This window comes from Babylonia areolata, chromosome 18 (assembly GCF_041734735.1).
Source record: "Babylonia areolata isolate BAREFJ2019XMU chromosome 18, ASM4173473v1, whole genome shotgun sequence".
NCBI classification, from domain to species: domain Eukaryota; kingdom Metazoa; phylum Mollusca; class Gastropoda; order Neogastropoda; family Buccinidae; genus Babylonia; species Babylonia areolata.
The window spans coordinates 30492774-30508749 of NC_134893.1; the positions used below are offsets into that span (position 1 = coordinate 30492774).

The window sequence follows — 15976 nt, forward strand, 5'->3', positions numbered from 1 at the left end:
TATATCTATGGAATGGAGGTTGTGAGGAACTGCTGCTTTGCAAGCACAGACAGTACATAGCAGTGGCACAGTTAACGTTCAAGAAGAACCACAGCCCATCACGGTTCATTCGCTCCGGGCCACATACACACCTTACCTGAGATAATGCCAGGACTGCTGGTCAGTCCTCGTGGTCATTTCTGAAGTCAACATCTATCAACCTGCAGTGATCTGACCACCACTGGACTAACCCTGGCAGAATGGGGGTGTTTGGGAGGGGGTGGGGGGTGGATGTAGAAGGGAATGGGGGTGGGTGGGGGTGAGAGAAGGGAGGGGCCTGCTACCCGATACAGAAAACAGACATCTCCAGATTGACTGCACACCACTTTAACTCATTCAGTCAGTGCAGCCAGTTACACCCCCTTTGCTTTCTCAAGAAGACTGTGTTCATACAGGTCATTACAAAACACACGCCAAGAAATATGAAGAAACAAATCCTGAAGTACTGAAATGTGGACTTACAAAAACAACAACCAAAAAAACCCCAACAAAAACAAACACACACTAATCAAAAACCAATAAATGTTAAGTCTTGATCAAAATGTGTAATTTGTGCCAGAACACATTGATTAAAAAATTCCTGGCTATTTACACTGGCCATTTACACAACCCACTGTGAAACAGCAAAAGAATGAATGCACAGAATTTCACTTGATACTTAGAAACGGTGAAAAACAAATCTTTTAGAGGCGTTTTGCTCACAATAATCCCCCAAAGTGCCCATCCAGAGCAGCACAGATAACAGAATCAAAGGCTGTGAGCTTATGTATGGAATCAACTCAGGACCAAACTAGCACTGACCCTAGTGACAATTTCTCTGCGGACTGCCGATGCTGAGAAAAGAAACAGAATGAATCTTAGTGTGGCTGTGCATGGGTGATTTAGGAAGAGAAATGACATCTTTTTTTTTCTTCTTCTTTTTTTCTTCACCTCCCTTTTTGTTACAAAAGAAGTGATGTCACTAAACAGGCCTGGAAGACAGAGCAGGAGAAAATATTATTGAAGAAAAAATCTTTTTAAAGACAGGAAAACTCAAAAAAACATATCTGTATGACTTTTTTTTCCCTTTTGATCTTCTGGCAGAACACAAAATGGTTCAAGAACAACAAAAACAAAATTAGAAAAAAAGAAAAAAGAAGAAAATTGCTAAGGAAAGAAGATGATGTTCACATCCGACATTCCACAACACGTCAACTCTTTGAGATCAACAAAAAAAGGGGGAGATAAACTGCATCAGCACATCCTCACACACACACACACACATTCATTATTTTTCCTGGCCTGATTGTCTGATGGTTCAATGTCTGCATGTGGCTGTGTTTGTTGTTGTGTCACTGACTCTGAAGCAGGTTATACAATGCCACACACCAAGTCACATAACTGCTGCCTAAGTTGTGGAGTGGTTGAACACATTCATTCACAGAGCAAGCACCCTGTGTTTGGAACAGAGACCAGTGACAGAAGAAACAGAAGAGGGATGGAAAAACAAGACAGGGCAAAATTCTTTGTTTTCTGAGGATGATAAGATAAGCACTGGTGTGCTTAAAAAACAATCTTAATCTTTATTCATCCAGTCCATGAGAGAGAGAGAGAGAGAGAGAGAGAGAGAGAGAGAGAGAGAGAAATGAACCAAATTTTTATTTTACAAGGGTGGTGGAGTAAGCACAACGGCTCTTTTAACATCCAACCCAAGAGAGAGAGAGAGAGAGAGAGAGAGAGAGAGAGAGCGAGAACAAGAGCAAGAGAGAGAGAGACAAAAAGAAAGAGTAATGAACATGCTGATCAATGGGGAAATGTTCAGCAAAACTTTGTCTGAAAAAGAATTGCTTTTGTCGATGTGTCGTAAAACTGTTGAGGTACACTTCAACTTTGTTTCCTCACACACACACACACACAAGAACTGCTAAGACAGCCCATACTGAAGCAATTCACAAAGTACAGAGAAAAAACACACACAAAAAACACCATTCAGTACAATAATGCTTTTTCTTCATTTCCACAAGTTTGTTTGTGTGCATCTCCATGGATTGCGACAGGACAGTAAGCCAGAGAGAGAGTTTCATGGACAACAGCTGAAGAATGACTGAGCCTTAAGAGAGAATGCCAACAGGTTGTTAATCTCTCACCACTGCTGACTGTGGTAGTGGTTGTCAATGTCTTGCTGTTTATAATGACAGTGGTTTGTGAAGCGATGGTCAGTTGTTAATCTCTCATCATCACTGACAGTAGCAGTGACAGTGGTTTTTGAAGTAATGGATTTAATTTCTCTTACTGGGATGACGAAGTTATTCTGATTCATGTCTCAATGTTTCACCTTTACTGAAAATAGCAGTGAATGTCTTGGTGTTTACAGTGGCAGTGGTTTGTGAAGTGAATGAACTTATTCTGATTCTGATGAAGTTTTAAAATTTTTCACCATTACTAACAAGTGGAAAGAAATGTCTTGGTATTACAATGACGGTGGTTTGTGAAGTGATGGTCATTTATTAATATCTCACAATTATTGTATTGTCCTGTATTGCATTGTATTGTATTACTGACAGTGGTAGTATGTCTTGGTATTTGTGAGGGCTGTAATTTGCAAGGTGATGGTCAGTTCTTAATCTCTCACCATCACTGTATCATACTGTATTTATTGTATTGTATTGTCCTGTATTGCATTGTATTGTATTACTGACAGTGGTAGTATGTCCTGGTATTTGTGAGGACTGTAATTTGTAAGGTGATGGTCAGTTCTTAATCTCTCACCATCACTGTATCGTACTGTATTTATTGTATTGTATTGTCCTGTATTGCATTGTATTGTATTACTGACAGTGGTAGTTGATGTCTTGGTATTTGTGAGGGCTGTAATTTGCAAGGTGATGGTCAGTTCTTAATCTCTCACCATCACTGTATCGTACTGTATTTATTGTATTGTATTGTATTGTCCTGTATTGCATTGTATTGTATTACTGACAGTGGTAGTTGATGTCTTGGTAATTGTGAGGGCTGTAATTTGCAAGGTGATGGTCTGTTCTTAATCTCTCACCATCATTGTATCGTACTGTATTGTATTGTATTGTATTGTATCACTGACAGTGTTAGTGAATATCTTGTTCACACTGATGGTGGTTTGTGAAGTGATGGTCACTTGCTGAGGTCAGGAAAGGTCCTGTATTCACCCACCCTCCCCCACCCCCAAACGTCACACAAAGCATGGGTGGCATGACACAATCCCTACACATCGTTCTGAATTGTGCACACTTTGAAAAACAACAATCTTTCTCAAAAGAAAACAACTAACAACAAGAACAAGATCAGAGCACAAACAACAACAAAACAAACTTAAAAAAAACACACACAAAAAACAAAAAAACACCAACTCCTAACTGGAACCAGTGGAAGACAGCACAGGGCAGGGAGTTTAAGACACAGCAAAGGAGAATAAGAAACAGTAAAATATTTTAAAAAAGAATTTGTTTAAAAGGAGGGTGAAAATAAGTTACTATTATTATTCTAATTACAAAATCTCAAAACTTATATATGAAGAAAGGAAATGGGTGTTTGACAGCAAAAGAGAATAAGAAATGGTGAAACATTAAGAAAATTTTTTTTTATAAAGGATGAACAAAAGTTGCTGTTATTATTCTAACAACTGGATCTCAATACTCATATGTGAAAAAAGGAAATGGAAGTTTGACAGCAAAGGAGAATGAGAAATGGCGAGACATTAAAAAACATACCCCCCTGCACCCCCCCCCCCCCCAAAAAAAAAACATGATGGTGAAAAATAAGTTGCTGTTATTATTCTAACAAGTGGATCTCAAAACTCCTATGTATGAAAAAAAGAAATGGGAGTAAGACAGCAAGAGAAAATTTGTTTGTTCCAGAAAAGCAGGGGATGGCGATTGCCAAGAGACTGATTCCAAAGTACACTTCCTGCCTGCAGGGGACAGGGGATGGAAGGGTGATGCCACTCACCCTCCTCCTGTCCTTTCACACACAGCTGAAGGGGACTGGTCACTTCATGTGGTCAGCCCTGAAAGGGTGATGGCACTCACCCTCCTCCTGTCCTTTCACACACAGCTGAAGGGGACTGGTCACTTCATGTGGTCAGCCCTGAAAGGGTGATAACACTCACCCTCCTCCTGTCCTTTCACCCACACAGCTGAAGGGGACTGGTCACTTCATGTGGTCAGCCCTGAAAGGGTGATAACACTCACCCTCCTCCTGTCCTTTCACCCACACAGCTGAAGGGGACTGGTCACTTCATGTGGTCAGCCCTGAAAGGGTGATGACACTCACCCTCCTCCTGTCCTTTCACACACACAGCTGAAGGGGACTGGTCACTTCATGTGGTCAGCCCTGAAAGGGTGATGACACTCACCCTCCTCCTGTCCTTTCACACACACAGCTGAAGGGGACTGGTCACTTCATGTGGTCAGCCCTGACCATGCAATAAGATGACATGATGAGATGACCTTGATGGGATGGTAACAGAGTGTAGCTGTCCTGTTTTCTAAAGAAATCTCTTGTGGTCAGCCCTGACCATGCAATAAGATGACACGACGAGATGATCTTGATGGGATGGTAACAGAGTGTAGCTGTCCTGTTTTCTAAAGACATCTCTTGTGGTCAGCCCTGACCATGCCATACGATGACCTGATAAAGCGACCTTGATGGGATGATAACAATAACAGTGTTGTCCCGTTTTCAAAAGACACCTTATATGGTCAACCCTTACTGTGCAATACGATTACACTATAAGATGATCTTGATGGCATGATAACAGAGTGTTGTCCTGTTTTCAAAAAACATCTCATGTGGTCAGCCCTGAATATGTGATAAGAAGGCGTGATGAGATGACCTTGATTTAATAATAACAGTGTTGTTGTCCCGTTTTCTCAAGACACCTCATGTGGTCAGCCCTGACCATGTGATAAGATGACCCGATAAAACGACCTTGATGGGATAATAACAGAGCGCTGACCATGTGATACTTACACGTTGCCCCATTATAAGGTGATGCTGATGATTTTGATAACAGACTGCTATTGTGCCATTTGGATGGCAGACTTCAGTCACAAGGAAGGTAGCAGGACATGCTGTCAAAATGTGAAGCATGTTTCTTGTAGGATTTTATTCTTTTGTACACCACACAAGATGTTGTTGGCACAGTTAAGGACTGTCAGATGTTCTTTCCACACTTTGAACATCTTGATTTTACCCTCCCTATTTTCAGAATTTGAGTTAGCCACTGATCTAAAAATATGTCTAGCTGTTTTTAGGACTAGTGAAGTTGGTTCCTGAACGGGGGCTGATTAATGGTGACATGGCAGCAAAGTGGTTCGAGATATGGTATACTGTACTATATTTGGATATGATGGTGAGTTGAAACCAACATTCTCAGCCATTTTGGTCATGTGGTTACAGTGATGTGTGATTAGTTGAGATCTGGATGGGGGTGGTGGAGGTGTTGTCACTAAGGTCAGCTGCTGAAACAACATTCCAAGAAAAAAGAAAAAGAAAGTGGCTCATCAACTGTTACTTCAACAGACATGCCAAACTGTCAGGCATTCAGTTCCAGCGAGAAAATGGGAATCAACACACAAACAATAACTTATAAATCACACACCGAGAGGAGCAATAAACATCCAGGGCATCCGCAAAATACAAACCATTGCCATGATTCTGAACAAAAAGAAAATAACAACAAAGAATAATTCCAAACAGGGCATACACAAAGTAGGAATCCATAACATGATAATCTGAACAGAAAAAAAAAAAAAAAAAAAAAAAGGTGGTTCAAAACCATCCACCTTTCTTTCACCCACAAGCACGTGCCCCCCCCCCCCCCCCCCCCCCCCACTCCCAACCCACACACACACACAATCCATCTGCATTTTGGCACAGATGAATGTGGATGAACGCCCTCACCCCCTTCCAACCACCCCAGACCCCCTACTTCCTTCCACACCCATCATCAGCAGCAGAAGAAAGGAGAAAAGAAGTTGTTCCACAATTCCCTCCACCACACAACAGATCAGTGAAAGAAAGAAAGCCTGCAGTAAAAACCAACAGAACACTGTCGCGACCAGCGTTCTGTCGGAACTCTGCAAAGCGATGGACAAAACGGAACAAAACCCTGATGGAGTGACACAGTGACCAATGGCCACCCTGATGGAGTGACACAGTGACCTACAGCCACCCTGATGGAGTGACACAGTGACCTACAGCCACCCTGATGGAGTGACACAGTGACCTACAGCCACCCTGATGGAGTGACACAGTGACCTACGGCCACCCTGATGGAGTGACACAGTGACCTACAGCCACCCTGATGGAGTGACACAGCGACCTATGGCCACCCTGATGGAGTGACACAGTGACCAATGGCCACCCTGATGGAGTGACACAGTGACCTACGGCCACCCTGATGGAGCGACACAGTGACCAATGGCCACCCTGATGGAGTGACACAGTGACCTACAGCCACCCTGATGGAGTGACACAGTGACCTACGGCCACCCTGATGGAGTGACACAGTGACCTATGGCCACCCTGATGGAGTGACACAGTGACCTACGGCCACCCTGATGGAGCGACACAGTGACCTACGGCCACCCTGATGGAGCGACACAGTGACCAAAGGCCACCCTGATGGAGTGACACAGTGACCTACGGCCACCCTGATGGAGTGACACAGTGACCTATGGCCACCCTGATGGAGCGACACAGTGACCAAAGGCCACCCTGATGGAGTGACATAGTGACCTACGGCCACCCTGATGGAGTGACACAGTGACCTACGGCCACCCTGATGGAGTGACACAGTGACCTACAGCCACCCTGATGGAGTGACACAGTGACCTACGGCCACCCTGATGGAGCGACACAGTGACCAATGGCCACCCTGATGGAGTGACACAGTGACCTATGGCCACTGTGATGGAGCGACACAGTGACCAATGGCCACCCTGATGGAGTGACACAGTGACCTACGGCCACCCGATGGCCACCCTGATGGAGTGACACAGTGACCTACGGCCACCCTGATAGCGACACAGTGACCAATGGCCACCCTGATGGAGTGACACAGCGACCAATGGCCACGAAGAATAGTTAAGGCTTCACGCTGTCAACAAACAACAAAGTCCAAAAAATACAGAACCACCGTCATAAAGCCCTGGGAAAACAATCAGTAAATTCAATTCTCAACGCCGATCCAAACCCATGCAATTGTCTCCTGAGGGCCCATAGCATAATTCCAGAGCAAACTCTGCAAAACAATCAAAACCATGCTGATGAGTTTAAAAAAAACCACCAAACAGAAACCAGAAATGAAAGGAAGCCTCAACCGCCCAATTAATACATGGCAACTCATACAACGTGATGCATTTGTCTGTGTTGTTCGGTTTATTGACTGTGCGAATAGTGTGATTTCAGACAGAGTATGTGCCTCTGTGTGCATGTGTATGCATGCATCTGTAGGTGTGCATGCATGACTGTATCTGTGTCTGTGTTCTTTTGTAGAGTATTGTGTTGCATTGTTTTGCATTACACTGTATTGTATTTCTCATTTTTTTCATAACAGATGTCTTGATGGGAAATTCGAGCAGCTCTCCCTAGGGAGAGCGTGTCGCTACAATGAGAGCACCACCATTTTGTTGTTGTTGCTTTTTTCCGCCTGCAAGTTCACTTGTTTTTCTACCAAAGTGGATTTTTGTAGGGAATTTAGCTAAGGACAACCCTTTTGTTGCTGTGGGTTCTTTTATGTGTGTTAAATGCATGAAGCACACAGGACCTTGGTTTATTGTCTCATCCGAATGACTAGCGTCTAGACCACCACTCAAAGTCTAGTGGAGATGGAGAAAACACTGGTGAGTGTGGGGTTCAAACCAGTGACCTCAGATTCTCTTGCTTCCTTGGCGGCAAATTTACCTCAAGGCCAACGCTCCACTGTGAGTATCTGTCTTTGTGCATGTGTGCGATGTTTGCATGTGCATGTTGATGCAAGTGTGTATGTATGTATGCGTACCTGCGTGCATGCATGTATGTGTATGCATGGGTAAGTAAGCATGCAGTACATACCATAAAATTCTGACTATTAGCTGCAACTTTCTCCTTCAATTATGACCCCCCCAGCGGGCTAAAATAATGACGCGGCTTGTTTGTGAATTTTTCCGATGTTGCAGGTTTTTTACAATAACATGTTCAGGTCAAATCAAGTGTTGCTGTCAGTCTCCAGTATATTAGGTTTTAAAACTGCTTTTCACTCTTTGTGAATTCAAAACTCTCTGCAAAAGTGTGCCAGTATCAACTGTTCACGTTTTCCCCCTCCAAATTTACACATGGCCTTTATGCACACGAAACATTTAATTGATCACCCTTGCACAGATAACTTCCATAATGCTGAAAACAGGACGTTTTTCCCTTTTTTGTTTTGTTTCTTGTGGCTTATAAACCTATGCAGCTTATGTCTGTATAAATTCCCAATTTTTTTCTTTTAATTTAGGGGATGCCGCTTATATAATAATGCGCTCAACAGCCCGATTTTTACGGTAGCTCTTTGTGGTGTGTGTGCGTGTGCCTTTGCGTAAGAACAAGCATAACCCTGACAAACAAAGAGATTATTTAATTCAATTCATACATACAAGTGCCTTTCTCATCTTTTTTTCATTCGCTGCATAAACATTTTTAGTTTGTACACACATGTACAACTCTCTTCTCTCTCTCTTTATATCTGACTACACTGTCTGCTACTGCAGACAAGGAGAAGAAGAAGAAGAAGAAGCACTAAAGAAGCATGCCTTCAGTGAAAACAAATAAGGGGGATTTTTGAAGCATGCATGCATGAAGAAGCACACGCTTATGTAACTGTACACCCAAAAGTGCAGCAGCAGCAGCAGCAGCAGCAGCAGCAAGAGTCATATTGCAGTGAAGACTTGCGCAGTACATGGTGAAGATGAAGACTTGAGGCGTGCAGAACGCTCCACGGGGGGAGGGACTGGCCACCACCACCACAACCACCACTGTGACGATGGCCCCTCTTATCTATGAGCTGCCGATGCTGATGTTGATGATTTCGTAGGTCTGCAGGGAGGAGAAGAGGATGTAGATGCCCCACAGAGTCACCAGGATGGCAGCGCTGATGTACTTGAGGACCGTGGAGCCACCCAGCTCGGCGCCGTCCCAGAAGCGCCGAAACACGAGGAGGGCGATGGCCAGCACCGCGCACGAGGTGAACAGGATGACGCTGAAGCCCAGGTTCCCCGAGGGCACAATGAAGTCCTCACCCTGCACACACACACAGTACACACACACACACATACATACATGCATACACACACACACACACACACAGCAAGAATGAGGGAATGGCAAAATTCTCTCTCTGAACACATACACATGCACACACATACAAACACGGCATAAATGAGGGCATAGCCAAATTCTCTCCCTGCACACACACAAACACATACACACAGGCACACATACACACACATGCACAATACACACACACAAACACACTCACACATGTACACAGTACAGCAGACGCTAGAGACAGCAGACTCCCAGGTTGAAACCGCAAGAAGCATCTACAAGTTTAAAAAACATTTAATGAAGTAAAAATAAGGACTGGCATTCAAGCATAAATACATACTGCAAAGACACATGAGGAGGAGAGCGAAAAAGGGGTGAGTACGAGAGGCCAAGCAGCTAACCTCTGTGTGTGTTCGTGTTCCAACGATGCTGAACACACATGTGTGTAGCTTGTGTTGAGGTATAAAGAGTGAGGTGCATATTTTCACACTAGGTTTACCCCATACCCACACAAAGATGGGCGCAACAGCCGAGTGGTTAAGTGCTGGACTTTCAATCTGAGTGTCCCGGGTTCAAATCTCGGTAATAGCGCATGGTGGGTAAAGAGTGGAGGTTTTTCCGATATTCCAGGTCAACAGAAGTGCAGACCTGCTTGTGCCTGAACTCCCTTCGTGAGTAATCCATGTCAGCGTTTGGTGGGTTATGGAAACAAGAACATACCCTGCATGCACACCCCAAAAATGTGAGTATGGCTGCCTACAAGGCGGGGTAAATAAACAAAATGGTCATACACGTAAAATGTTACATGTCAGTATGAGTATAATAATTTATGTATGCGTGACTGAAACATGATTGAATGACACAGAAAACGAATGATGAGCACCCAAAGACAACTGTTGGGTCGGATCTACCCAGGTAGGCAGCCTGTTGTGCAAATGACTCTGTGTTTGTTAAGCGCCTTGAGCTTGGTCTCCAACTGAGGATAGGCACTATAAAAATAGTCATACATGTAAAAGCCCACTCATACAAGTGGACGTGGGAGTTGCAGCCCAGGAATCAGAAGGGGAAGAAGAAGTACCCCCACACATATGGAGTGATGGCCTAGAGGTAACACATCCGCCTAGGAAGCTAGATAATCTGAGTGCGCTGGTTTTGAATCATGGCTCAGCTGCTGATATTTTCTCCCCCTCCACTAGACCTTGAGTGGTGGTCTGGACGCTAGTCATTAGGATGAGACAATAAACTGAGGTCCCATGTGCAGCATTCACTTAGCGCACGTAAAAGAACCCATGGCAACAAAAGGGTTGTTCCTGGCAAAATGTAGAAAAATCCACTTCAACAGGAAAAACAAATAAAACTGCATGCAGGAAAAAATACCAAAAAAATTGGTGGCGCTGTAGTGTAGTGACAGGCTCTCCCTGGAGAGAGCAGCCTGAATTTCACACAGAGAAATCTGTTGTGATAAAAAGAGAAATGCAAATACAAACACAAATACAAAACTTCACTGTTATCACTCTCCAGTAGATTGTAGTAGCCACACACAAAAAACTCACCTCTGTCACTCTCCAGTAGAGTGTAGTAGCCACACACAAAAAACTCACCTCTGTCACTCTCCAGTAGAGTGTAGTAGCCACACACAAAAAACTCACCTGTCACTCTCCAGTAGAGTGTAGTAGCCACACACAAAAAAACTCACCTGTCACTCTCCAGTAGAGTGTAGTAGCCACACACAAAAAAACTCACCTCTGTCACTCTCCAGTAGATGGTGGCGATCACCCAGGGCAGGCCTAGGCCCAGGAAGACGTTGACTGAGTTGGAGCCGTTGACGTTGCCCACCGAGCTGTCGGCTGTCTTTTCCATAACGGCGGCCTGCTTGGAGGCGAAGGTGTCCGGCATGGAGGTGCCCAGGGCCACCAGGGTGATGGCGGTGACAGGGTCCTTCAGCCCAAACAGGCAGCCAAAGATGGAGGCCAGGTCCCCGATGATGGCTGTCAGCAGGCCGATCATGCCCAGCGACACCACAAAGGTTGCCCACCCACCCAGGTACTGGGCCGGAGGGATGCAGGCGAACAGGATCTGTGTGGTGGGGTTGGGGGAGTGATGGGAAAGGAGGGAGGGAGGGAAAGCAGGGGTGGGAGGGGGGAGAGATTGAAATCAGAATCAAAACTTTTTTTTTTTGTAAAGGAAAGTGGATAAGTACACAATAATGGAATTTTTTTTTTTTTTTTTTTTTGAGAGAGAGAGAGAGAGAGAGAGATAGGGAGAAAGAGACAGAAAGCGAGCATGTTTTCATGAGGGGGTGCGTAAGTGTGTGTGTTAGCGTGTATGTGAGAGGGTGTGTTTATGCATGCATGTACATGTGTGTGCATGTGTGTGTAAGCACACACATGTGCGCACATAATTGTAAGAGGTGTGTGTGTGTGTTTGTAAGCATGTGTGTGTTATATGCATGCATTCATGTTTAACTTCAAATTATTCTATTAAACAACATCCTCACAATGCAGTAGACCCTCTCCATGATAAAAAAAAATGAAAACAATCTTTTCTTAAAAAAGCATTACGTTTCCTGTTTGAACACAAAAAAACAAAAACCAACTCATGTCCTGCAGAGTGTGTGGTGGTCAGTCTCACCAGATATCCACTCCATCATGGGAGTCTTTTTCTGCCAGCTTTAACCAAGAGTGACAGAGAACAGAATGATACTGTCAAAGTAAATGGCTAGAGTTGGAGTAAAGAAAAGAAAAAAGAAAAAGAAAAAAGAGACTTAGGAAAAAAAACACAAAAAACAGAAGAGTATATGTGTATTCATTTTCTATCAATCTATCTATCTACGAGGGTCATTCAATAAATAAGGTGAATTTTTCGGTATAAGGACTTCTAATACAGATAGAAGCTTACTTTTTTTGTTGTTGTTGTTTTTGTTTTACTTCTTTTTCACATGGATTTAATTTGTTTTGCAGATTAAAAAAAACTTTGAGAGTTTTGGCGATTAACAAAGATGGCCGACCAAGAAGCATGGTCCAGGATTGAACAGCGGTCAGTTATCAAGTTTTTGGTTGCTGAAGGGTGCAAACCAGTTGAAATTCATAGGAGAATGTCAACTGTGTATGGTGCCACATGTTTCAGCCGAAAAAATGTCTACAAGTGGGCTAAACTGTTTAAAGAAGGACGGAGCAGTGTTGAGGATGAAGACAGGCCTGGAAGGCCTACAGAAGTGAGGTCTCCTGAGGTGATCGAATCAGTCAATGACCTCATTCAGTCTGACAGAAGGGTGACAGTGGATGACAGTGCCAACTACTGTAAACTGCTGAGGCAGGTCAAGAAAGACATAAAGAACAAACGCAGGGGTCATCAGTCAGAAGGAGTCATCTTGCATCATGACAACGCAAGGCCTCACACAGCAGCCTGAACGGTGCAGACCATCAACGAGCTGGGCTGGAAACTGCTCCCTCATCCCCCTTACAGCCCAGACCTTGCCCCTTCAGACTTTCACCTGTTTGGTCCCTTGAAAGCGTTCACGAGAGGCACGAACTTTGAAAGTGACTATGAAGTCAAAAGTGTTGTGAGCGACTGGCTGAGACATCAGTCCAAAGATTTTTAAGCTGAGGGAATACGGAAGCTTGTGCACAGATGGGAAAAGTGTGTGACAGTGCTGGGAGACTACGTTGAAAAATTTAAAAAAAGTAAGCTTCTATCTGTATTAGAAGTCCTTATACCGAAAAATTCACCTTATTTATTGAATGACCCTCGTATGATGTATTTTATTTGAACCGATTACAGTTACTACATCATGCCAGCACCCAGTGATGTGGCGTTGCACCAGTACATGTGGTGTGTAAGTGTTTTGATTTGTCTCTGCACAAGATTTAGCGCTATATGAATACTAGTTATAATAATAATGGTATTTATATAGCGCTGATTCTTGTGCAGAGACAAATGAAAGCGCTTTAACATTATCATTATCATCACTGCCCCCAAAAAGGGAGAGAGAACCCTGAGTGGCTGTGCTGCTCACCTTCCAGAAGAAGGTAAAGGAGTACATGTCTCTGCACAAGATTCAGCGCTATATAAATACTATTTATTATCATTATCATTATCCTGAGGGGAGAGAACCCTGACTGGCTGTGCTGTTCACCTTCCAGAAGAAGCTTCTGTGCTATATAAATACTAATCATTATTATTATTGCTCTCACCTTCCAGAAGAAGGTGCAGAAGTGCATGATGTAGTCGAAGAGCGTGGCGCTCTCCACATCGCCGCCGTTGACATTCATGGCCTCGTAGAACTGCTGCACGTAGGTGGACTGCTCCAGCTGGAGGGCGTCCAGGTTGGACTTGGTCAGGTTGACAATGCGGCTCACCAGGCCGCTGTACTCTGTCAGCATTGTTATCATCATCATCACTGATGCTTTCGTTTATTACTGTTATCATCATCATCGCTAATGCTCTGTCAGCATTGTTATCATCATCATCACTGACGCTTTCGTTTATTACTGTTATCATCAACATCGCTAATGCTCTGTCAGCATTGTTATCATCATCATCATTGATGCTTTCGTTTATTACTGTTATCATCGTCATCACTAATGCTCTGTCAGCATTGTTATCATCATCATCATTGATGCTTTCGTTTATTACTGTTATCATCGTCATCACTAATGCTTTCAGGATCACCAGGCCGCTGTACTCTGTCAGCACTGCTATCATCATCATCACTGATGCTTTCGTTTATTACTGTTATCACTGTCATCACTAACGCTTTCAGGATCACCAGGCCGCTGTACTGTCAGCATTGTTATCATCATCATCATTGATGCTTTCGTTTATTACTGTTATCATTGTCATCACTAATGCTTTCAGGATCACCAGGCCGCTGTCCTCTGTCAGCATTATTATCATCATCATCATTGTTTTTGTTTACTATTTTTATCATTATCATCACCATATCATTATTGTCATCATTACTATCACAGGACCAATTCCTCAACCACACCACCCTTCATGGAGAAGACCACAACCACGAACAACATGACCTTAAGGGTCAATCACTAATAAGTCGTTAAACTCACCACTACAGGCAACTTACTATCATTGCCCTGTCATTATTATCATTGTCGTTATCATTATCATTGTTATCATTATCGTTATTGCTTCTAGCCCAGCCAGTAACACAGGGGCCCATCTCGGCTGAAAACACATTCCATATTCTGTAGAATCCGAAAACAACAACAACAAAAACCCCAATAAAAAAAAAATCCACAAGAAACACAACACCAAAAATACACTGGAAAAGAAAATTAGATGCAAGTAAAATCTATTTCAAAATACATCATAAGAAGCATACACACACCCTCCCTACATGACCAAACCAAGTTTCTGGACCAAGAGTCAACTGAAAAACTGGCTTTTCTGTCTCAGCATGTGTGAGTTCATGGGTGCATATGCATGTGTGTGTGCATGTGCGTATGCACGTGAGTGTGTGCATGTGTGCATGTGTGTGTGTGTGTTCATGTTCTTTTTATAGTGGATGTAGATTTAGCAAGGACAGATTGGAAGAATAAGCCATGACAAAGTTTCAAGCTCTGAGTGCAAATCAATGCACTGACAATACAACACACCTGGGGTTGTTTCCCTTGAGCCATGAATGTCCTGACCAGCAAGACTATGGCATTTTTATGTCGGAGGCTGAAGACAAAAAAATCTATATGTTGCACACAGACAGCCAGCTGCTGCACAAGGCCATCATCTCACAGGTGTCTCCCCTGCCATGAATCAATGAGTCTGGAGTCACCTTTCACAGTTTTACAGTGCTTACAATAAGGAACAGGCTTGCAGAGTGTTGTAAATTGTGGAATGTGAGATCTGGTGTGGAAAACACACACACATACACACACACACACTCGGAACACATCCCTGTGACAATGGGCAAATGCTCAACGAATGGGCAGATGCATGTCCAATATCGCCGGTCACAGATGGTTTAAACTGTGCAATTACTGCCTGAACCTTCTCTCAGTCTGTCATCTTTTCCACAAGTTGTGTCGGAGGTGGGGGGTAGGGGGTGGGGGGGAGATGGGCAGGGAAGGGTGTACATGTGAGAGACAGAGAGAGAAAGAGAAAGACAGACAGAGACTGACATGAAGCTGAAGGATACAGGTCTTGAAAACAAACCAAAAGCCTCAGACAATTTCTTGAGCAATGAAAGACTGAAGTGCCTGGGCTCCTCACTAATCTGATCAAAGGATGGGTAAAGCAACTCAGTGGTTGGAGCATTCAGTTATCAACCTGAGTGTCCTGAGCCCAAACCTGGCAGTGGTGCATGGTCAGTTAAGGGTAGAGATCAGTTTTCAATCTCTTGAGTCAACATGCAGTCCTGAGTCAACATGCAGACCTGTTAATGCCTTGATTCCTTTCATATGTATACACAATCACGAGCTTCACATGTATACACAATCACGAGGAAGAGAGACCAAATACATGCGTAGCGTCGAAACTCCCATTATCCATGCCAACAATTGGTGGTTTGTGGAAACATGGACACACCCAGCATGCGCACCCCTGAAAACAGTGTATGGCTATGAACACACCCAACGTGCACACCTCTGAAAACAAGAGAAACAGTTTATGATTGCCT

General features: G+C 43.7%; 1 protein-coding gene across 3 annotated transcripts in view; it reads right to left on the reverse strand.

Annotated features, from left to right (window-relative positions):
* Nucleotides 1–6917: 6917 nt before the first annotated feature.
* LOC143292651 (sodium/calcium exchanger Calx-like) overlaps nucleotides 6918–15976 on the reverse strand; it is a 108015-nt gene continuing 98956 nt past the window's right edge. For all 3 annotated transcript variants that reach the window (XM_076603144.1, XM_076603142.1, XM_076603143.1), the window contains 3 exons: nucleotides 13539–13717; nucleotides 11089–11421; nucleotides 6918–9318 (listed from right to left, as the gene is read on the reverse strand). In XM_076603144.1, the coding sequence (XP_076459259.1) occupies nucleotides 9076–9318; nucleotides 11089–11421; nucleotides 13539–13717 (755 nt within the window). In that variant the 3' untranslated portion in view covers nucleotides 6918–9075. The remainder of the gene's footprint in view (nucleotides 9319–11088; nucleotides 11422–13538; nucleotides 13718–15976) is intronic.